Consider the following 25,232-nt stretch of genomic DNA (forward strand, 5'->3'; position numbering starts at 1 on the left):
TCCCCAGCATCACAAGTACCAGCCTTCAGCCAATTTGATTCACTCCATGTGATATCAAGAAATGGCTGAAGGTACAGGATACAGCAAAAGGTATGGTCCCTGCCAACATCCCGGCTCTAATACTGAAGACGTACGCTCCAGAACTAGCTGCGCCCTTAGCCAGGCTTTTCCAGTGCAGCTACAACACAGGCATCTACCTGACAATGTGAAAAGTTGCCCAGCTGTATCCTGTCCACAAAAAGCAGGATAAATCAAAGCCGACCAATTACTGCCCCAGCTGTCTATTCTCGATCATCAGCAAAGTAATGGAAGGTGTTGTCCACAATGCTATCAAGTGGCGCTTACTCAGCAATAGCCTGCTCCTCGATGCTCAGTTTGGGTTCCACCAAGGGCACTTGGCTCCTGACCACATTACACCCTTGGTCCAAACATGGTAAAAAAAGCTAAATTCAAGAGGTGAAGTGAGAATGACTGACCTTGACATCAAGGCAGCATTTAACTGAGTATGGCATCAAGGGGCCCTAGTAAAATTGAAGTCAATGAGAATCAGAGGGAAAACTCTCCGCTGTCGTATCTAGCACAAAGAAAGATGGTTGTGGTTATTGGAGGCCAATCATCTCAGCTGCAGGAGTTCCTCAGGGTAGTGTCCTAGGCCCAACCACCTTCAGCAGCTTCATCAATGACCTTACCTCCATCATAACGTCAGAAATGGGGATGTTCGTTGATAATTGCACAATGTTCAGTGCCATTCACAACTCCTCAGATACTGAAGCAGTCCATGCCCACACAAAGCAAGATCTGGACAACATCCAGGCTTGGGCTGATAAGTGGCAAGTAACATTCACACCACACAAGTGCCAGGCAATGACCATCTCAAGCAAGAGACAATCTAATGATCTCCCCTTAATGTTCAGCAGCATTACCATCATCAATGTCCTGGGGGTTACCATTGACCAGAAACTTAACTGGACCAGCCATATAAATACTATGGCTATAAAAGCAGGTCAGAGGTTGGGAATTCTGAGTGAGTAACTCACCTCCTGATTCCTCAAAGACTGTCTCCAAGGCACAAATCAGGAGTGTGATGGAATACTCTCACTTGTCTAAATGAGTGCAGCTCCAACAATACTCAAGAAGCTCGATACCATCCAAAACAAAGCAGCCCACTTGATCCGCACCCCATTTACCATCTTAAACATTCACTCCCACCATCACTGCTACACAGTGGCAGCAGTGTGTACCATCTACAAGATGCACTGCAGCAATTTGCCAGGCTTCTTTGACAGCACGTTCAAAACCTACCACCTAGAAAGACAAGATGTGGGCATCGCTGGCAAGGCCAGCATTTGTTGTCCATCCCTAATTGCACTTGAGAAGGTAGTGGTGAACCGCCTTTGTGAACCGTATACCCACAGTGCTGTTAGGGAGGGTGTTCCAGGATTTTGACCCAGCGACAATGAAAGAGCAGCGATATATTTCCAAGTCAGGATGGTCTGTGACTTGGAGGGGAACTTGCAGGTGATGGCGTTTCCTGCTGCCCTTGTCCTTCTAGGCAGTAGAGGTCGTGGGTTTGGATGGTGCTGTCGAAGAAGTCTTGGCAAGCTGCTGCAGTGCATCTAGTAAATGGTACACACTGCAACCGCCGTGCACCAATACTGGAGAGAGCGAGTGTTTAAGCGGTAGATGGAGTGCTGATCAAGCAGGTTGCCTTGCTCTGGATGGTGTCGAGCTTCTTGAGTGTTGTTGACACTGCAGGAAAGTGTCATCACACCATCACACTCCTGATTTGAGTCTTGTGGAAAGATATTTGGGGAATCAGGAGTGTGTCACTTACCACAGAATACCCAGCCTCTGACCTGTTCTTGTATCCACAGTATTTATGTGGCTGGTTCAGTTAAGTTTCTGGTCAATGGTAACCCTCCTAGGATGTTGATTGTGGGGAATTCTGCAATGGTAATGCTGTTGATTGTCAAGGGGAGATAATTAGACCCTCTCTTGTTGGAGATGGTCATTGCCTGGCAGTTGTGTGGTGTGAATGTTACTTGCCACTTATCAGACCAAGCCTGAATGTTGTCCAGGCCTTGCTTTGTGTGGGCACGTACTGCTTCACTGCCTGAGGAGTTTCAAATGGAAATGAACACCTTGCAATCATCAGTGAAAATCCCCAAATCTGACCTTGTATTGGAGGGAGGGTCATTGATGAAGCAGCTGAAGGTGGTTGGGCCTAGGACACTGCCCAAGGAACTGCTGCAACCACAACCATCTTGCTTTGTGCTAGGTATGAGTCCAACCAGTGGAGAGTTTTCCCCCTGATTCCCATTGACTTCAATTTTGCTCGGGGTCCTTGATGCTGCACTTGGTCAAATCCTTCCTTGATGTCAAGGGCAATCACTCTCTCTTCACCTATGAAATTCAGCTCTTTTGTCCATGTTTAGACCGATGTTGTAATGAGGTCAGGAGCCGTGTGGTCCAGGCAGCACCCAAACTGAGCATCGGTAAGTAGGTTATTGCTGTGTAAGTGCCACTTGATAGCACTGTTGATGACACCTTCCATCACTTTACTGATTAGGCGGTAATTGGCTGGATTGGATTTGTTCTGCTTTTTGTGGATAGGACATACCTGGGCAATTTTCCATATTGTCGGGTAGATGCCTGTGTTGCAGCTGTACTGGAACAGCTTGCTAGAGATGCAGCTACTTCTGCAGCACAAATCTTCAGCCTGCAGCCGGGATGTTATCTGGGCCCATGGCCTTTGCTGTATGCAGTGCATTCAGTCATTTATTCATATCATAAGGAGTGAATCTAATTGGCTGAAGACTGACTTCTATTATGGTGGAGACTTCAAGAGGAATCCAAGATGGATCATCCACTTGGCACTTCTGGCTGAAGATGGTTCCAAACACTTCTGCCTTGTCTTTTGCACTCACATTCTGGGCTTCCCCATCATTGAGGATGGGGACGTTCATGGAACCTCCTCCTCCCGTTAGTTATTCAGTTGTCCACTACCATTCACAACTAGATGTGGCAGGAATGTAGAGCTTTGATCTGATCCATGAGTTGTGGGATTGCTTAGCTCTATCCATAGCATGCTGCTTCCACTGTTTAGCATGCATGTAGTCCTATGTTGTAGCTTCACCAGAGTGGCACCTCATTTTTAGGTATACCTGGCGCTGCTCCTGGCATGCTCTTCTACAGTCCTCATTGAACCAGAGTTGGTCCCCTGGCTTGATGACAATGCTAAGGTGAGGGATATGCTGGGCCATGAGATTACAATTCTGCTGCTGCTGATCAGCGCCTCATGGATGCCTAGTTTTGAGCAGTTAGATCTGTTCTGAATCTCTCATTTAACATGGAGGTAGTGCTACACAACACAATGGAAGGTGTTATCAATGTGAAGACGGGACTTTGTCTCAGCTAGAACTGTGCAGTGGTCACTCCTACCAATACTGTCATGGACAGATGCATCTGCAACAGGTGGATTAGTAAAGATGAGGTCAGGTAGATTTTCCTCTTGTTTTGGTTCTCTCACCACTTGCTGCACGCCCAGTCTGGCAGATATGTTCTTCGGGACTTGGGCAGCTTGGTCAGTTGTGGTGCTACTGAGCCACTCTTGGCAATGGACATTGAAGTTCTCCACCCAGAGAACATTCAATGCCCTTACTAGCCTTAGTACTTCTTCTAAGTGGTAATCAAGATGGAGAAATGGTAATCAGCAGGAGGCTTCCTTGCCCATGATCAGATGCCGTGAGACTTCTTGGGGTCCAGTGTCAATGTTAAAGATTCTCAGGGCCACTCTCTCCTGACTATAAAGCACGGTGCCACCACCTCTGGTGGGCCTGTTCTGCCGGTGGGACAGAACATATCCTGGGATGGAGATGGAGGAGTCTGGGACATTGGCTGAAAGGTATGATTCTATGAGTAAAACTATGTCAGGCTGTTGCTTAACTAGTCTGTGGGCCAGCTCTTTGCACAAGTCCCCAGATGTTCATGCAGAGAGCTTTATAGGGCTGACTGGGCTGGTGTGCCTTTGTCGTGTCCGAATCCCAGTCAATGCCAGGTGGTCCATCAAGTTTTCTTCTTATTACTCTTTGTCCTAGTGGTTTGATACAACTGAGTGGCTTGTTAGGCCATTTCAGAGAATAGTTAACTGGACTGCTTTGAGTCTGGAGTCACATATAGGCCAGACCAAGCAAGGACTGCAGATTTCCTTTCCTAAAGGACATAAGTGGACTAGATAGGATTTTATGACATTCCAGTAGTTACATGTCACCATCACTGATACTAGCTTTTTATTCTAGATTTATTTAATAAAGTGAATTTCACTTCCCCAGTTGCCGTGATGGGATTCGAACTCATGTCTCCGGGTCATTAGCACAGGCCTTTGGATTACTCGTCTAGTAACATAACCACTATGCTATCGTTCCAGTTATTGACAATAATATTTACCATAATGCTTCACTCTCTAATATCACTAACATTTAACAATTTTAGAGCACCATTTTTCATATCAAGGATAAAATCTTTTTGTAGCCAATGTTTGCTTCTGTTTTTAATGTGGCCTGATTATTTATACAGTCTTACTACTGCCAGGAAAAAAAGATTAATTATAGGATTTTAAAAGATAGCATGGTGCTACTTGTGCTGATCTGGAGAGAACTATAATTGCCATTGCTCTTTAGTAAACTGTGCACTTTTTTTCTTTTGTTTTTATGCCTAGAATAACTATTTCTTTAAACCAACTGATTTGTCTCCTTTGGTCCAAAAATAATACAGCGGTGCCCAATTTGCAATGGACAGTTAGGATAAGTAGAGAAAGGATCCCTGCTATGTTTAGAATTGTAAACCAATAATCTTTACAGGATTAGGATTTTCAAATTATCAATCAGCACCCACTGTGACTTTTGTTGGAAACTGGAATCCCATAACATAAACTTACACAAAGATACTTAAAACAAGGAATGAGAGGAAAATGTGTGCAGGATCTTTCTGCAATGTTTGCACCATTACATTTTTTTTCCACACAATTTAGTTTTCATCAGATGTTTCTGTTCTGAAGATAAAAGGGTAGAAGTGCCTTGCTACAAGTCAAGTAGGTGTAACCCCTGGATGATACAATCAGGGACTTTGCCAAAGACAGTTGGAAATCATAGTGCTTCAGTTTCCTTCTGCCGCTCGTCCATGATGGACCCCTGCAGCAATGGTAAAGCAGGTGGAAACTTGACTTTTTTGCCAAATTTTCAATATTTTGTATGCATGATAATGATTACCTGCCAGCTGGTCAATTTTGCTGATTTCACTCATGTGACAATTGTCGTTGATGATATATTTTGATTCCAAAACATTGTCCCCCGTTGCCTTCTTCCTGTGACGTGTGTCAACAACCCTTCCTTCAGTAGCTGTGCAGTACATCTGTGCCTCCTTTATATTCCCCTTTACTACACAAGAGTGGAAGTTGACAGCAATTAGATTACTTCCCCCGTTCTTACTTTCCTATTAAATTGATTTGGAGGCATTCCCTTACAATTTGGCATTGCAGTGGCACTTACCCCCAGTGCCAGCACTGTATAAATCCTGCACATGCTTGAGGCTGGCAGAGTACTTGCCAACAAAGTCTGATAGCTTTTGATCCCGAACCTCTCAAAGCAACAGCAAACAATGACACTGTTGGTGTGTTTGTGTTCCCATGAGCCATTGCCTTTGCCCGTCCTAAATATATGAAACTGAATTAGTTTCAGAGTGTGTACAGTTCTATTCATCAAACTTTCTGTTCAATTTCTTACCTCAAAGCAATCTCCTCTTTCCAGAGAAGAGCGTATTAATCTAATATAGGCTTCTTTATTCTATAGTTCATTTGGTATTTTCAAAATCATATTTTTTTTAAATCAAATTGAAAAATTACATCATGCAGGACAAAAACAACTTGAAGTTGTATAGCACTTATATACAGGGAGGATACCTGAAGTCCTTTACATAAATGAGGAGAAAGGGTAAGTGTTGACCAGGGAGGGGAATAGAAAATGGAAAGGGTTAGGATTGTGGAAGAGGTTTGGAGAAGAGAGGTTGTAAAGGAAAGATTATGAAGGTGGGCTATGAAGGCAGCGGATGTGGTGGCAAGCCTGGCGGAACTAGGCAGGGAGCTCCAGAGTAATATAGTTGTTGAATGAGTGGCCACCAGTGATAGTGAAGGTAAGCAGGGCACAGGGAGTAGCCTTATGTTAGAGAAGCACAAGGTTCATGTGAGGATGTAGACTGGAGGAGATTGTAAATGTCGGGTAGCACCATGGAATGAGTTGAAAGTAAGGATGAGAATTCTGAAGTCATTTTATTGGGACACAGGGAGCCAATGGCGTTTGAAGGGGACAGGGATGATGGGTCTTTGGAACTAGGGTAAAGACTGGACATGTTGGATGAGTTGTAATTTACGGACAGTTGAGTTTGAGAAGTTGGCTATGAGAGCATTAAAGAAGGTAAGCTTCAAGGTGATGAAGTCTTAGACCTAGGGTTGGGCAGCGGTGAGCAGTTTTGCAGAAACTAGAAGAACATTAATGGCAATACCAACATTATCTATGCCTCTGAGCATTTGGACAACTGAATCATGCCTCCACCCTCGTTTTCTTTTCATCAAAAAAAAATCTGTCTCTCCACACTAAATTACAAACAATGTCATTTATATTTGTTTGATTACTCTCTAAATATAGCCTCACTAGTCATGCAGAGTGAAAACAATTGGCTAACATTTCATTTTCATTACATGGATGGTAACCTTAAGGAGTGAGTAGCACAGCTGTCATTGAACCCAACAGATTTTCACTCCATTTAAATCAAAATGAAAATTAGGTAGGTTCCATATGTTACAACGTCAGTGAGACCACTACCGTTAAAATATGAGATATGAACCCCCAGACCAATTTAAAGAATGACACGACAAGATTACACGTTCCAAGACTTTTATTATAACAACTAATCTAAAAGAAATCCCCATTAACTAAATAGTACTTTGTAAGTAGCTGACACCCCAAATTACAAAAAAAGATATATTCTTTACTTATTAAAATACTTGAAAACATCACACCACACTTATACGTCACACAGTCCTCTTTAATAACAAAATCTTTACAGTTAAAAGTCCCAAACTCCCCCCAGTTTCAAAAGGTTGGATCTCCAAAACTTTCTCAAAGTCAATGTCCTCTTCGTACACTTCGCCGAGCACTTTTGGCCTAGACATCCGTGAATAAGGCTTTTACTTCTCTGCAAACCTCAACTTACAAAACAGTTTCAAGTCTTCGCAACCTTTCGCCATATCAGTCTTCTTTTATTTTATTTAGAGATACAGCACTGAAACAGGCCCTTCGGCCCACCAAGTCTGTGCCGACCAACAACCACCCATTTATACTAACCCTACAGTAATCCCATATTCCCTACCACCTACCTACACTAGCGGCAATTTACAATGGCCAATTTACCTATCACCTGCAAGTCTTTGGCTGTGGGAGGAAACCGGAGCACCCGGCGAAAACCCACACGGTCACAGGGAGAACTTGCAAACTCCACACAGACAGTACCCAGAATCGAACCCGGGTCCCTGGAGCTGTGAAGCTGCGGTGCTAACCACTGCACCATTGTGCCGCCCCTCTGACAGCAAGTTTTCCCTCTCTCCTTTGAGGCTGCAACCGCTCGTTTCCTTTCTTATAGCCTGTCTGCCTTCAGAAAATCTGTTAAATTTATCTGGAATCAAACATCAATAGCTTATTGTCCTCTTCTAATGTTCAAAGACCAAAAGTGCGGTTTCAGCTGAGCACTCGGGCCTTCCATTGTTCCCAGGTGTTAACAGCTGTCTGGTACATTTGCATCTTTAGAATCACTGACCCTTTGTTTATGATCCAAAAGTCTGGGAGGTTGAAACCTATTGTTCTTCAGGTGCTACATCCTGCAGTCTCTGCTTTTCAAAAAATAAGTCTTTGATCTTTGTTTCATGTTGTCCTGATAACCAAGATTTCTGTCTTGTCCTTAAGCAGAGTGGATGTGAGGTTACCGTTTTCTCAGACTCCACCTTTGAAAATCACAGGTTTTAAAACATAATCAAGTTACAAAGTTAAGTGTTCATAACACTATAGCAGACGGGAGATCTGCTCTGCCTGATTACCACCCATGTGACGAGGACAAAAATTTAGTTCAAGATATCAACTTCTGGTTGAATTCATTCCTTCTATTTGAGAAGTCCATAAAGACCAAAGAGGTAACCTATGTGTAAGGGTGGAAAATGCTGGTATTGTTCTTAATGAATACTTTGCATCTGTCTTCACAAAAAAGAGGACAATGCAGATATTGTAGTTAAGGAAGAGGGGTGTGACGTATTAGATGTGATAAACATAGGAAGAGAGTTTGTATTAATGGCATTACCATCCTTGAAAGTTAATAAATCACCAGGGCTGAATGAAATCTTCCCCAGGCTGTTGTCATGATCCTGTAGTAATTGTTTTTCTGGGAATATTCAGTTTGCCATTAAGGCTTGCAAAGGATCAGTACTGCTTTAAGAACCAGCAAGCATCAGGAGTTAGAGAAAATGCATTTTTGTTGCCTTGGATACAACCATTTGGAGACTGCAATTCAAAGGGTGCATTCTCGTTACCATGGATATAGCCACTTGGAGTGAGTATCAAGCGATACATTTGTTACAATTCAATTTTGAACTGGCTTTTTAGTTGAAAACAGTTTGTTCTAATAGAACACAGACAGACAGCTGGTGTTAGCACTTGAAAAAGAAACTCTCAGCCATTTAAACTGAAGGAAGAGAATTTTAGTCTGTTTAATTATTATTGCCTCTCAAAATTCTAAAATAAAGTCAAGCCAGAACGGAAATCTCTCATAATTTAAACTGAAGGAAGGGAAGTTAGATTGTGACAATCTTTTATCCCTCAAAAACTCTAAAGTCAGATTGATTCTATTGAAAGTGTTTGCAAGTTGTTAATTGTTGAAAAGGAGAAGGAAAGCAACACTTACTGCTAGAATTAGACCAGGGACTGTTCTACTGTGGAAGAACCTTTTTTCCCCATAGGATGGCTGTGAAGACTTCAAGCAACATTGGACTGTAAATTTTCAAGGACTCTAATTTTTTTTCTATTTTAAATGTTGTTTATATCTTCATAGTGTTTAAGAATTTAGTTCTTCTAATTAAAGAGTTAATTTGTTGATTTAAAGACACCTGGTTTGGTTAGCCTCATTCGGGGGTTAATAGATGGTACAATTTGGCTGGGTCTTTCTTTAATTTGGAAAGTTTAAAATGATATGTTAGGCGATCTGTGGAGCGACGGGATTGAATTAACAGTATGTTTCTCCCACCACAACCAAAATCGTATATTTTGATTGGGGGCTTTTACTGGAGTGGTCAGTCGTAACACTGTTAAAAGAAGCAAAAAAGGAAATAGCAGAAGGTCTGACAATCTTTTTCCAGTCGTTACTGGATGCAGGTTTTTTACTAGTTTTTTTTTATTTGTCCATGGGATGTGGGCATTGCTGGCTAGGCCAGCATTCATTGCCCATCCCTAACTGCCCTTTTGAGAAGGTGGTGGTAAGCTGCCTTCTTGAACTGCTGCAGTCCATGTGGGGTAGGTACACCTATATTGCTGTTAATAGGAGAGTTCCAGGATTTTGACCCAGTGACAGTGAAGGAAAGGTGATATAGTTCCAAGTCAGGATGGTGTGTGGGGAACTTGCAGGTGGTGGTGTTCCCATGCACCTGCTGCCCTTGGTCCTTTTAGGTGGTAGAGGTCACGAGTCTGGAAGATGCTCTCGAAGGAGCCTTGGTGCGTTGCTGCAGTGCATCTTATAGATGGTACACACCGCTGCCACTGTGCGTCGGTGGTGGAGGGAGTGAATGTTTGTGAATGGGGTGCCAATCAAGCGGGCTGTTTTGTCCTGGATGGTGTCGAGCTTCTTGAGTGTTGTTGGGGCTGCACCCATCCAAGCAAGTGGAGAGTATTCCATCACACTCCTGACTTGTGCTTTGTGGTGTGGTACTGGAGGATTGGAGGATTGCTAACGTTGTACCCTTGTTTAAAAAGGGAGTGAGAGATAGACCGAATAATTACAGGCCAGTCAATCTAACCTCAGTAGTGGGCAAATTATTAGAATTAATTCTGAGAGACAGGATAAACTGTCACTTAGAAGGGCACAGATTAATCAAGAATAGTCAGCATGGATTTGTTCAGGGAAGATCTTGCCTGACCTACTTCATCAATTTTTTTGAAGAAGTAGCAAGGAAGATTGATGAGGGTAGTGCAGTTGATGTGGTCTACATGGATTTTAGCAAGGCTTTTGACAAGGTCCCACATAGCAGACTGGTTAAAAAAATAAAAGCCCATGGGATCCAGGGAAATGTAACAAGGTGGATATGAAATTGGCTCAGTGGCAGGAAGCAAAGGGTAATTGTTGATGGGTGTTTTTGTGACTGCAGCGCTGTTTCCAGTTGCATTCCGCAGGGCTCAGTACTGGGTCCCCTGCTTTTTGTGGTGTATATTAATGATTTGGATGTAAATGTAGGGAGCATGATCAAGAAGTTTGCAGATGACACAAAGATTGGCCGTGTGGTAGATAGAGAGGAGGATAGCCATTGGCTGCAGGGAGATATCGATGGTCTGGTCAGGTGAGCAGAAAAGTGTCAAATGAAATTCAACTTGGAGAAGTGTGAGGTGATGCATTTGGGGAGGACAAACAAGGCAAAGGAATACATGATTAATGGGAAAATACTGAGAGGTGTAGAGGAAGTGAGGGACCTTGGAGTGAATGCCCTCAGATCCCTGAAGGTAGCAGGACAGGTCGATAAGGTGGTTAAGAAGTTATATGGAATCCTTTCTTTTATTAGCCGAGGTATAGAATATAAGAGCAGGGGAGGTTATGCTGGAACTGTATAAATCATTGGTTCGGCCACAACTTGAGTACTGTGTGTAGTTCTGGTCACCTCACTACAGAATGAAATGAAAATGCACTGGGGAGGGTACAGAGGAGATTTACAAGGATGTTGCCAGGACTGAAAAAATGCAGCTATGCGGAAAGTTTGGTTAGGCTGGGGTTGTTCTCCTTGGAACAAAGAAGGCTGAGGGGAGATCTGATTGAAATGTACAGAATTGTGAGGGCCTGAATATAAGTGGATGAAAAGGCCTGTTTACCTTCGCAGAGAGGTCAGTGACTAGGGGGCATAGATTTAAAGTGATTGATAGAAAGATTAGAGGGGAAATGAGTAACATTTAATTTCACCCAGAGGCTGGTGATGGTCTGGAACTCATTGCCTAAAAGGGTAGTAGAGGCAGAAACCCGCAACTCATTTAAAGTTGTCTAGATATGCACCTCAAGTGCATAACCTGCAAGGCTACGGACCAAATGCTGGAAGGTGGGATTAGACTGGGTGGCTTGTTTTTCGGTCGGCGCAACCACAATGGGCCAAATGGCCTCTTTCTGTGCTGTAAACTTTCTATGATTCTATGAATGTACACATACTCTTGAAGTGCAACTTTAATCTTTGTAGGCAGGAACTGAATTACACAGTGATTCCAGGTCAGAGAAAGGTTGACTCTTCTCTGCTAGAAATTTGAAACCTACTTTCTGCTAACTGAGCAGTAGAAAAATCTAATCGTTTTTTCTTAGTCTTTATCATTCTTGCAGTGTCACCCCATTGAGTGTGGTATTGTAAATCATGAAATGCTATTCTCTGCACCTGTCCTTCTCAGCTACAGCTGGCCTCAGCTCCTCAGCTGTAAAGCAAAGCAAATTTAAGAACCCCTGTGGATCTTCTATTTAGCAGGATTACCCTTCACTTAAAGATTAAACACAGCGTGTTCACTTTAATTACAGTTATAAAGATTCAGAAATGAATTAATTAATTCAGGAACAATTACAATGCATCATACTTCAAGAGATCTAGAGCCTAGAATTCTGATTGACACAACTCCGACAGATTGTCTGAGGGTGGTAGGAATTTCGGGCCAAAGTCAGTTCTGGAGAGAAACTCTCCTTCTTGGTGTTGTTTTAAATTCCAGTGTTGGGAGAGAGGGAAATGGAATGATTGAGTCTTGCACTCCTGCCCCCGCCCCCCAGGAACAAGCACAGAACACCCGTGGCAGTCTTAAATGAGCACATGTCAGCTAAGCTGATGTAAGTTCCATGCCATCTCCAGGAAAGGCCCCATTTCTTACATATGTAAAAGTGAGGGGAATCAATTACCTTAAAATGCACCACTAAAGGCTCCCTTTGGAGCTGAAGATTACTTTACTTGTTTTCAGCTTCAGCCTGGGTAGGGTTTTGGGGTCACCTAGTAGAGCAGCTACGGAGTCAACTTTCCTCTAAAACAAATTACTGCAAATTATGATTGCTGCTTACAAAGATATAAATTATCCTGCTCTCAAAGTTTCTCATGGCGTTTGGGTCACCCAATATTGCTGGGTTTACGGCCCACTTGCTTCACCACATTTCAGTTATCAGAACATCAGGTCAATCAGAATTTCAGGCCCTGAGAGCTTACTATCCAGCTATTAGGCACACAAAGTCCAATCAAGTGATGGAACTGAAACAGCATTCCTTAGGATTGTAGAACAGATAGGAAATAGGAAAGAGCAATTTTGTGGCATTTTCATATATATTCCAAATTAAAAGGTTCAAAAAAGGTCACTCTTGGGTGAATTTTCATAGGTATTCTGCCAGCAATCCACTATATTGCCTCAATGGAAGAGCCACAGAAACCCAGGTGAAATAATCTAAGTGCTATTTATGCAAATTTTCTAGGATTTCCACAGCTTAATGTTATAGGATACAAGCAGGAGAACCCACCCTCCATGAAAAGACCCCCCTGTCCTACCCTGTGGAAGGTTTCTTCCCCCACTGTCTCCTTTTATAAACAAAGACAAATAATGTATAAATATAATCTTGGCATTTTTGATGTCCCTTTTTTTTAGTATAGGTAGTATGTTTCCCTGCGTCATAATTCAGAGCAAAATGCTTATGATAACTGTCCATAACTGGTATATTTATCTTTACATAGCGTTAAGACTACAATATAGTACCAGGGATCCAATGGGAGGTGGAGCCAGGGTGCTAGATTAAGTGAAATTGTGAGCGTGTTCTTTATAAGTGAATTAGCAATTTTGCTCCAGTTGCACACAGAGGAAGTCTTGCACCTTGATATCTCTCCCGATGACCTAATTGAGATTTATAACTTGCTGCTTTAGAAATTGTGGGGATGAAATTGGTCTTGGACATCAGTGCAAAACAGGTGCAAATCACTCTCCCATTTGACACCACGCTGGACTTCCTTTTCAATTTAAATCAATAGACTGTCAACTCTCTATCAACTATTTTGCACACCACCCGAGATCAGTGTCCCCATTGTAGTAACCTATATCCTATCACATGATTTTGCAGTGGAGTAGTCCATCAACAACAGCCATGGACCAATAAATTACTTAATTAGGACTGAAGCTCAAATACAGACAAATGTGTTATGTCGATAGTATCAGTAATCATTTGGAAAGCTCTGTGTAAAGAAAGATGTTCGAGCGGGAGACTAATGGGGTCCAAGCAGCTGGGGTCTGGGAGTTAACAGCTCATGCAGTGGAGGCCAGATTGTTTGCCATCCTCCTTGGCTTCCCGCCAGCCCCCACCACGTGCCTACTGACTGGGAGTTAAAATCTGGTCTAAACAGGAATTCTTGTGGTTAAACTTGCAAATGGTAGCTTATCTTCATTCAAATATAGTAATTGTTTTTTTCTTATTGTGATTCCTCTTTCCAGTGCAATGGAATTTTGCTGGACTTGAGCAATATGCCTTTGGAAGGCATAGCTGTTTTGAATATACCAAGCATACATGGTGGATCAAACCTTTGGGGAGAGAGCAAAAAAAGACGAAGTTATCATCGAGCCAGTAAAAAGGTGCCAGATAAACGGGCAACAGTTATAGATGCCAAAGAGCTGAAATTCTGTGCTCAAGGTAGGAAGCAGTCTGGAAATAGTCTATTAGTTAATCATGACAACGTTAGATACTAATTCTAATATCAATTCACAAATCAGATTACCTTACTTGTGAGACTCACATGCGAAAATGTTTTCCAATTTTGATTATCAACGCTGAAACTCTATTATTTCACCCTTTGAGAAGAAGACATTTATACTTTGTGAAATCTAATGCATTTTCAGGACTCCTTATTTATTCTGAGAATAGTCAACAGTTTTGCCAATTTCTGCAACACTGTTGTAATATTTTGCATTAAATATGTGCAGAATCTCATTTGTGCAGGTGTGACATGAATTAAAAGATGAACAAAAAGCAGAAATGTTTCTTGAATGCCAACAGCGCCTCTATAAATAAAAATGTTCATCGAGAGGTCAGTTCATTGTCAAAAGTTTGAGTTTAATCCAGAAAGAAGTATTTGTTAAAATACATTGCTTTTTGCCTCTCTGGAGTTTTCAAGATTTTGATGTTCATCTTCAACAAGCAGTTAAACTTCCACTTTAGAATTAGGTCCACAATTCTCAGGAGAGCCAAGAATCCTGCTTCTTTCAGTTCACCGCCATACAAGTAAAATTGAATTAAGATAAGGTACAGTTTGCAATCTTAACCACTAAGCTGTCAGTATTGTTTCTGCTTTATGTGTGGACCTGGAACTGGAAACAGGATAAAGTTGATTAGTGAATGTACACCCTACACATTAACCCATAGTACTATGTTAGTGATTTATTTGCATTTATCTTTCCAATATGATTTCCTACTTGATATGTGCAAGCTTCAAATCTAAACACACACACACTCTCATTCCTCAGACATCAGACAAGTAAAAATTGATTTGGTAGACTTTCCTATGAGGGAAAAACAACCTTGCTGCTCCTCATTTATTCCGCTTCCACATACAAATGGTAACTTCTATCATTTCTTATGGAAAGATCACTTGCAAACACTATCCTCATATTCTTTGAACTAATAAAGTGTTGTTGCCCCAGTCATCTACTCAGAATATCACACTAGAGGCCTTGTTTCCCTTACTCTATGGGAGTAATTTTAACTTGTACCATCGGGTGAAAAATGGGTGAGAACAAATCAGTCACTCATTTTACACCTTGCCCAATTTTTCTATTGGGCTGCCAGTTCGGTATTACCGATTTTATGTCCAGCAATAAAGTTACAAGTAGTCCATAAGTTTCTTTTCTTCCTTGATTCTTTTCCTCCTTTCACTGGAGGAAATGTTATTATCCCCAAGATTAAATAAACTTCAACATGTTGCTTATTGGCTCTTACAGTTCTGTTTTCATACTGCACAATCTGCCCTGTGTGCTGTTTTAGTTCAATAGTGATCTTTTCTTCAAGTTTTATAGAAACATAGAGAAATAGGAGCAGGAGTAGGCCAATCGGTCCTTCAAGCCTGCTCTGCCATTCAGTACGATCATGGGTGATCATCCAAACTCAATAACCTGTTCCCGCTTTCTCCCCGTATCCCTTGACCCCTTTAGCCCCAAGAACTAGATCTCTCTTTTTCTTGAATATATTTAATGATTTGGCCTCAACAGCTTTGTGACTTTGATGCAAAGTTTTGAAAGTGGCCATGTTCTGATTGAAGCCATCTTGTGTTCAAGGCCAATTAAATATATATATGCGCACATCAACTCTACCTTGATCTCTGGATGATGCCAGCTCCTGGATTCAAAATTTGTGTTGAATATCATGGATCCTTCCCAGTCACGAAATGGCACAATGCTTGTTTCCACTGTATTCCTTCCATTGGCATGTAACTTTTGCATCATGAAAACAATAGATTATTTGAATATTGATATTGCTGCACATAGAGGGCTGGGTTTTAAGAACCCATTGCTGATCTCGGTGGTGAGCTCATAAGATGGCAGCCCACATGTCTGGGCCACACGTCAAAGAGCCACTGTGCTCTCACATGCGGCAGCTCAATGAAATAGCTGGGGCGGCCCCCCCAACCCCCCCGACCCATATCACGTGGAGGGGGTGGGCTCTCCAACCCCGACAATGGCGTCAGCTGTCTGTGCACAGGCACTGACACCCTTTTTGAAACGCAGCCAGCCTTGCCGGTCAATTTGAATTTTTAAAGGTACACCCCCCCAAAATTTATTAAATAAATTTCTAATGCCCCTTTCCCACCCCCAATCACAATGACATTATCTATTTTCCTTTCCTCCCCCCCAATAAAACATTTACCTTTTAAATCTGACCTTCCCCCTGCCAGACTACACAAAGTTTGAAGTTCACCCCTTCCCACCATCCCCACATCGATTCCGTTTATATGACACCGTCCCCCCAACCCAACACTAAAACTCTTAACTCCTCCCACCTCCTCACTGGCATCACGCCGGCTTTCCCCAGAAGGGGAATTGATGGCGTGGGAGTGCCGGCCTCCATGCCGAATATTGCGGCGGGCCCGAAAGATTGTAGGTAAATTCATTTAAAATTATGCATGTCATTAATTTAAATATTGAAATCCAGGTCTTGTCGTCCAGTAGCGGGGCGGCCACTATGGAGCTTCGCCGCCGCTGGGAGGAGCGGGCTGGGCCCACCCGGGGCGTTGGCCTCCGTGGCGGACCACTGCCAGCCCCATATTTCAGCCCCGCCTGCCATGGAGCCAAAGTCAAGGGCTTGGTAAAATCCAGCCCACAATGTCCCTGATTTCACCAATTTATCACTGAAAGTTAGGCCCTGCCTCTAATTTTCAAGTTTGCAGGTTGAGAGGTATGCCACATTTTCTATTTGAAGCACCTCTATGATTGCCTGGGAGAGTCATTCAAACTATAATGGTAGCTTCTGGATCAAAAAGGCTTTTAATGTTTTCTCAAACAATAAAAACTTGTTCATTTAGCCAGCTGCAAATTCTCTTGTCATATTTCAAATACAGATAAAGTATAGCGAGTCCAGATTAAAGTCTCAGTTCCTTTAGAGAAAGAATCTTGCAGGCATGGGAAAGAGTTATATTTACAAGGTAATTATCAGGCTCACTGGCTGCAATGTGTGCACAAGTAAATGACCAGACTGATTTAACTCCTGCAAGAGTTCCTTTCGTAGCTAGGAAGCTGGTGCAAGCAGACTTAGACAATACTGGCAGATGGCTGAGCCACTGCATTGATCATTAGGCATGTCTGGTTATATTAGGATGGAGGAGCCACTCTCAGTCAAAGAATATTTGGAGAACAGATGAATGCTACCCTGCAGGATGCGGCTCAGGGGCCGGTAAAATTCTGCGGGGAGAGGCCCGCTTCAACCCGCGCCATCGAGAAGGGCCTGCCTCAAATTACCAGCAGTAGGAGGACTTCAGTGTGGCCCCCCTCCCCCCCCCCCGCCGCATGGCAGCAGCACCCCAATTAGAATATGTTAGATGGTTCTTAACTCTGCAGATTATGCAGCCCGCCTCTCCATGGACACTTCCTGATTTTACTTTGAACAGGCGGCCGTCACGTGCCGTCCCATTCACGCTTTGAAAAGCCGGCGGGTCATCGGAGGCAGAAGATTTTGCGGCAGAAGGTAAGTTCCGTTCTCAAGGGTCTCACTCTGCATTCTTAAAGGGAGGAGGGAGGGAGGGGATTACAGGGGTCACAGCTCTGTAATTTTAAAGGGAGGAGAAAGAGAGTCTGGGATTACTGGAGGGAAAGCTCTGCAGGCATGAAGGGAGGTACTGTGTACCCTCCCTCCCTAAACAGTGTACTCTGTGTTTGTTTGTGTTTGTGAAGGAGCAATGGCACTCTGGTCACCCTGTGTGTGGGGATGGTGCCAGAAAGGATAGGAGCGTTAAGGTTATATGGATTGTGGGGCAATCGATGCAGCTGATAGGATCTTGATGTGGTCATGCTGTGCCACTCTGAGTGTTAGCCAAGATGGGCAATGCCATGGCACATCACATATTTGATCCATGAAAGCAGCTGATGTACCCTTCAACACCAATCCCTACCCTGCTAGGAAACTTCGAATACATGAAGGGCTCAACAGTATTTATCACATGGAAATAGGTATGGCTCATCCTACATTGTGTGATCCTCTGCTCCTGAAGATCTGTATGCGCTAGAGGCAAAATCAACAGGCAGGTGTGATCCACATAGAGGCCCCCGGTCGTGAGCAGCAGCTCCAAGGGGAGCTCACTGTTATGATTGCCATGCCATGCCATCGGATGTCAGAGCACCAGTGTCAGAGGCGATTGCGCATGTAGAGAGGCTGGTGACATGTCTCTGTGCCCTGCTCAAAGATGACCTGCAGCCGATGGGCTTCGGTGGGCATCCTATGCCTTTGGTCCTCATCGTGGCAGTGGTACCCAAGCTTGACACTTATGCAGCTTTTCAGGGGCCCACCAGGGACCTTTGTGGGGTCACACAGTCAGCAGTGCACCGTTGTATCAGGGAGGTCACCAATGCCCTGTACCAGAGGGCCAGTGAGTATATCCGTTTCAGGACAGACTCTCACAGCCAGGCCCAGTGGGTCATCAGTTTCGGCACCATTGCCAGAGAAACCATTGGTTTTAATGTTCATAGACTGCACTCATGTGCCCATCAGACCTCCCTCCAGACTACCACTTGCTGATGTCACCATTAAAGGAATCCTCTCAATCTAGGTGATGCTGGTATGTGATCACCAGCGATGCTTCATGCAAATCTGTGACCACTTCTCAAGCAGCTGCCATGACACCTGGGACCTGCGCCAGTCCCAGCTGCCACCGCTGTTCACTGAACTGGCTCAGATGGAGGGGTGTCTTCTTGGAGATCGGGCTATCCTTTGCAGACAGGGCTTCCGACACCAGTGAGAGATCCCACCACTGCTGAAGAGGAGAGATACAACTCCAACCACTGAACTACAAGAACCACCATTGAGCAGGAGATCGGCATGCTGAAAGAGCACTTCCAATGTCTGTATGGATAGGGTGATGCCCTGTACTACGGGCCGAAAAGGCCAGCTCCTTTCTTTGCTGCTCTGCATAATTACACACCCAATAGGGGCCAGGCCTGGCATGATGAGGAGAGACATCAACAGGATTCCTCCTCAGACAATGAGGACACTGAAGACCTACAACATGAAAGACGCATGGAGGGCAGATGGCACCCAGGATCTGCACGCAGGGCTAGCAAAATTAAGATTATTCACCCAGGGGCAGCATGCCTACAAGAAGGAATGTTACACTTGAGCAGAAGAAGAGGATCGCAACTTCATAGGACACTGGGACACAGCAGGGTAAGTATGTGGCAGCAAAGCAGAAAATGCTGGGGTAACTCAGCAGGTCAGGCAGCATCACTGGAGAGAGAAGCAGAGTTAACTTTCCGGTCTGTGAACATGCGTTAAGCAGCAGAAAGGGTCCCCAACACAGCAATTTAAAGGGATCACAACTACTTACAGGTTAGCTGTTGGTTAACTTCTACTCATTTTTGATACTTTCCATAGTTGTTTAAACTTTCAAAATTCTACAGGGAGTAGTGTAGCAGGTGCTGAAGTACTTTTTGCAGACTTCAAGACTTCTTCACAAACCAGTTTGTTTATTTATTTAGAGATACAGCACTGAAACAGGCCCTTCGGCCCACTGAGTCTGTGCCGACCAACAACCACCCATTTATACTAACCCTACTGTAATCCCATATTCCCTACCACCTACCTACACTAGGGGCAATTTACAATGGCCACATAGAGCAGGCAAGCTATTAAAAGAGGGAGTGGGGGAGGAGAGTTCTCAGCAGAAGGCCAAATCCGCCCATGTTATTCAAAGAGCAATTTTCCGATGTGAACCTCAGTGAAGAACAGTGTGTGAGATGTCTGCACTTCACTAAGGAGGTCACCACTGAAGTCTGCCAACTGCTGCAGCCAGACTTCAACCTGAGACAAGGCATAAATGCCATTGACAGTGGCTGTGAAGGTAACTGTGGCTATGGACTTATATGCGCCTGGCTCCTTCCAGGCTGTTGCGGGTAATATGTGCAACATTTCTCAGTATGCTGTGCACTGCTACATAAGGGAGGTACTGAGGTTCTCTATTTAAAGATAGATAACTTGATTTCATTCTCTCTTGCCAGAGACAAACAGAGGGAGCAAGCACTTGGTTCGCTAGATTGCAGGCTTCCCCAAGGTGAAGGAAGCCATTGACTGCACGCACATCACTTTGTGGGCACCACATGTCAACTCTGCCATATACTGGAACCAAAAGGGATTCCACTTCTTCAGCACTAGCTGGTGTATGACCATAGGCAGTGAATCATGCAGGTCAATGCCCAGTATCCTGGCACCAGTGATGCCTTCATTCTGTAGCAGTCCACTGTGCCAGCTGTATTTCAGACACACAGCTACTGGCCGACAAGGGCTATCCTCTGAAGACAGGCTCTGATGTGCAACCCATGCACACATGTTCAGCATGCATATAACAAGAACCATGCTGCCACAAGAAAGGTGAGAGAGTAGACCATTGGCAGGTTGATGCAATGATTCCACTGCCTGGACTACTCTGCACGAGCTCTGCAATACCCTACTGAGGGGTCTCAAGATTTGTGGTGTGCTGCTGCATCCTGAATACCCTTACCATCATGATGGGACCGCTCTTGCCACCATTTATCAAGTGAGAAACTGAGGAGCTGGAGCACAAGGAGAAGGAGGAGAAAGAGGAGGACATGGAAGAGGTGGAGGTGAAAGGGGAGGAAGAGGAAGGGAGGTGGCAAACTAGACAGCTGTTTTCTGCCTGGGCTGTACATAAAGAACTAATTCAACTGCAATACCAGTACCTTTACCCCAATTCCCCATTCACCAACAGTACCAAATTCCTTAGCTTCCTTCTCTCACTGACCCTCATTGTCCTCTTGGCAATGCAAAAATAAAAGCTAACACAAAATAAGCATTTCAAAGCAAATTTTATGAATTAAATCATTCCATATTACATACAAACTTAAACTGTTTGCCCTGTGCATTCCCTTAGTGCCTGTCTTACAGATGTCCTTGCCTGGCCTAATGCTCCTACACATTGCTACCCGAGTGGCTGCAGCATAGCTGGTGGAAGGCTCCTGACTTTCAGCAGGGGAGCCTGCAAATGGCCTTGCAGGTAACCTTGAGCAGCTAGAAGGTTAGGCTTCAGACTGTGCCATCTTGGCACAGGTGTCAGCAGTCTGGGCTGGCTGCCTGATGGACAACAGCAAGGGCACTGACAGAGTGGCAGTGGTGGGAAGATGAGTAATATCATCCCCTGAGGTGGAGCGTCAGCAATCTTAGTATACTGTCAGAGGACAGACTGCTGAACCGCTGTGACACCCTGCAAGCCGCTTTGAACGCTTATATCCACAGCCATGCAGCAGTCTGAGCTTGCCTGACTTTAGTCTGAGATTCCATTGTAGCACACAAACATTTTGTGGCATCCGTTTGTGTTACAGTTGCAACTGAGATATTGACCATCAGACGTCGTATCATGGTTGGATCCACAAGTGCGTTGACGGAGTTGGCCTGCACTTTCACGCTAGAAAGGATAGCCTCCAAGCTCTGTGCAAAACCATGTGCCAATCTGGTTCTGGAATTCCACAATGCTCCTTGACATTGAATGCTGGCTTTCTGGCAGGCTTCCCAATGCACCAAGCATTTCATTGTGCATACCCATCACTCTTCTTTTGTAATAAAAGTAAAATACTGCGGATGCTGGAAATCTGAAATAAAAACAAGAAATGCTGGAACCACTCAGCAGGTCTGGCAGCATCTGTGGAAAGAGAAACAGAGTTAATGTTTCAGGTCAGTGACCCTTCTTCAGAACTGGTTCCGAAGAAGGGTCACTGACCTAAAACGTTAACTCTTCTTTTGTAACCTGGCCCATCCAAATCCTCATCTAAGTCTTCTGCAGCAGTCTTCCCCGTCTGTGGCCTTGCCCTCCAGGAGAGATGGTAGAATATGGCATTTGAAAATGACCTTAACCCACTTGTGTAAAATTCTTTCCGCACTGCATCCAGGCCCTTAGGGCTAAACCTCTGGCATTGACCTCGGTGGCTATCTGTTCCCGCTGCCTTTTCATCGTGTGTCTGGAGGGTCTCCTGGCCCTCTGCGAATACAGAATATCTCTCTTTCTTTGTAGCTTCTCCACCAAGACCTCCAGTGCAGTGCTGGAAAACCTAGCTGCTCACTCTCTCCCATGTTCAGCTATTCTTCTGTCATTCCTAGGTCAGTTCAGCTCACAAAAGATTCCCAGCACCTTCTCCAGCCACAATGCTCCTCTTTAAGAGGTACATGCTCGCTTTGAATAGTACAGTAAGTAGTGCTAGCAAGTATTGATTTTGGGCTCCCTGCTGATGCAAGAGCTAAACAACAGTGTGGTTAGAGCTGACCGCTTACAGAAATCATAGTAATGAGTAGATAACATGAAAATGGTATGCTGCCCACATTACAGTGAACAGGCATGGAGTATTTGCACATTGCAATCACCACACTTGTTTTCGGTGGCTACCCACATGTCTCATGCTGGGGTACAATTCCATGCACATCCGCACTGGTCATCCTATGAGCCTGAAGCGATCAACTAATTAAAGATTTTGTTACGACCTGGTGAGAAAGGTGTCTAGGGATCTTTTACTGTCTTCATCTGGTCTTATGGTAACAAGGTTTAATTTTTAAACACACTGTGTTTTGAGCTCTCCCCTTTAAAGGCCTGCTACCCGACCTGAACCCGACGGGACCCAACGACATGTGTCGGGTGCGGGTCAGGTCGCTCTTCCGGGTCCGGCTTTCGGGCTCGGGTCGGGTCGGGCCAGGTTCGGGTCCAGGTTGGGTAGGGTCCGGGTCAGGCTGGTTTGGGTCAGACACACACCGTATTAATTGGACTTGAAAAGTTGTTTAAAAAGATGAAGATTGGAGCCACAAAGTCATCCTGACAGTGTTCATTTTATATTTTTTATATAAATACTGTATATTTTATAATAATTTGTGTGTGGAATCGGAGGAGATAGGGGAAGTGTTAAATGAATATTTTTCGTCAGTATTTACAGTGGAGAAAGAAAATGTTGTCAAGGAGAATACTGAGATACAGACTACTAGGCTAGATGGGATTGAGGTTCACAAGGAGGAGGTGTTAGCAATTTTGGAAAGTGTGAAAATAGATAAGTCCCTTGGGCCAGATGGGATTTATCCGAGGATTCTCTGGGAAGCCAGGGAGGAGATTGCAGAGTCTTTGTCCTTGATTTTTATGTCGTCATTGTCGACAGGAATAGTGCCGGAAGACTGGAGGATAGCAAATGTTGTCCTCTTGTTCAAGAAGGGGAGTAGAGACAGCCCTGGTAATTATAGACCTGTGAGCCTTACTTCGGTTGTGGGTAAAATGTTGGAAAAGGTTATAAGAGATAGGATTTATAATCATCTTGAAAAGAATAAGTTCATTAGAGATAGTCAGCACGGTTTTGTGAAGGGTAGGTCGTGCCTCACAAACCTTATTGAGTTTTTTGACAAGGTGACCAAACAGGTGGATGAGGGTAAAGCCGTGGATGTGGTCTATATGGATTTCAGTAAGGCGTTTGATAAAGTTCCCCACGGTAGTCTATTGCAGAAAATACAGAAGTATGGGATTGAAGGTGAATTAGTGCTTTGGATCAGAAATTGGCTAGCTGAAAGAAGACAGAGAGTGGTGGTTGATGGTAAATGTTCATCCTGGAGTATAGTTTCTAGTGGTGTACCGCAAGGATCTGTTTTGGGGCCACTGCTGTTTGTCATTTTTATAAATGACCTGGATGAGGGTGTAGAAGGGTGGGTTAGTAAATTTGCAGATGACACGAAGGTCGGTGGAGTTGTGGATAGTTCCGAAGGATGTTGTAGGTTACAGAGGGACATAGATAGGCTGCAGAGCTGGGCTGAGAGATGGCAAATGGAGTTTAATGCGGAAAAGTGTGAGGTGATTCACTTCGGAAGGAGTAACAGGATTGCAGAATACTGGGCTAATGGGAAGATTCTTGGTAGTGTAGATGAGCAGAGAGATCTTGGTGTCCAGGTACATAAATCCCTGAAAGTTGCCACCCAGGTTAATAGAGCTGTTAAGAAGGCATATGGTGTGTTAGCATTTATTAGTAGGGGGATCGAGTTTAGAAGCCACGGGGTCATGCTGCAGCTGTACAGAACTCTGGTGCGGCCGCACCTGGAGTATTGCGTGCAGTTCTGGTCACCGCATTATAGGAAAGATGTGGAAGCTTTGGAAAAGGTGCAGAGGAGATTTACTAGGATGTTGCCTGGTATGGAGGGAAGGTCTTACGAGGAAAGGCTGAGGGACTTGAGGTTGTTTTCGTTAGAGAGAAGGAGGAGAAGAGGTGACTTAATAGAGACATGTAAGATAATCAGAGGGTTGGACAGGGTGGATAGTGAGAGCCTTTTTCCTCGGATGGTGATGGCAAACACGAGGGGACATAGCTTTAAGTTGAGGGGTGATAGATAGAGGACAGATGTCAGAGGTAGTTTCTTTACTCAGAGAGTAGTAGGGGCGTGGAACGCCCTGCCTGCAATAGTAGTAGACTCGCCATAGCTTGCCATAGAGTCTTTGATTGTAGACAGCTCTTACTTTTCATTGGGGCCCAGTATTCTTCTTAAAACTTGGTCACATAGGAGACTTTTCTCTCTTTGAGTTTGCATGTCTTCAATGAGTGTTCAGTTCAGTGAGAAAGAGATGTGAGCTGAGTGCAGAGAGGTGTTCTCAGTCCAGGAGCTAACAGCTTTCTGAGTTCTTTCTCTCAGCAAGTTCAAATTCAAATTGCCAGCAAGTCATGTGACTAAACTGGCCTGACCAGGTCTTCTGTGTATTGGAGAAGCAGGGACTGGGTCCTTTGTTCCAACACTGTCTGCCAGCAGGCAAGCGTCTTTCCAGTCAAGGGCTTGGCAATTCCTTCTGATAGGCCCTCTTTTCTTCCCAGCCACAATTTTAAGTATTAATATTCATGTGGCGAACTAATGTGTGCCTCAGTCTTGGCAAGTGGGGGCCTGCATGACACTTTTAAAATTCTAAAAGGTTTTAAGTAGTGAAAGGTGACTTCCAGTAGTTGGCAAATCGCTAACAAGTGTTAGAAGGGATAGCAGGGCACGGAATGCTTTACCACAAGTATTAAAACAGAGACCTCAATATTAACTGCAGGGAAGTTTATGGTGGGTGAGATTTGATTCCAGTTCAACTGCCATAACTGCAGCATATGCGAGTTTGTGCAGAGCATTGCAATCCCTAACAACCATATCTATGGTACGTGTCTGCACCGGAGAAACTTCGGCGCTGAGATATTGAG

At 44.1% G+C, this 25,232-nt stretch overlaps 1 protein-coding gene across 6 annotated transcripts in view; it reads left to right on the forward strand.

Moving 5' to 3' along the window:
• The window catches only part of dgkb (diacylglycerol kinase, beta), a 1,110,826-nt gene that overhangs the window by 915,802 nt on the left and 169,792 nt on the right, over positions 1-25,232 (forward strand). For all 6 annotated transcript variants that reach the window (XM_068051143.1, XM_068051127.1, XM_068051112.1 and 3 more), the window contains one exon: positions 13,779-13,974. In XM_068051143.1, coding sequence (XP_067907244.1) covers positions 13,779-13,974 — 196 coding nt within the window. The remainder of the gene's footprint in view (positions 1-13,778; positions 13,975-25,232) is intronic.

This window comes from Heterodontus francisci, chromosome 2, assembly GCF_036365525.1.
Source record: "Heterodontus francisci isolate sHetFra1 chromosome 2, sHetFra1.hap1, whole genome shotgun sequence".
NCBI classification, from domain to species: Eukaryota; Metazoa; Chordata; class Chondrichthyes; order Heterodontiformes; family Heterodontidae; genus Heterodontus; species Heterodontus francisci.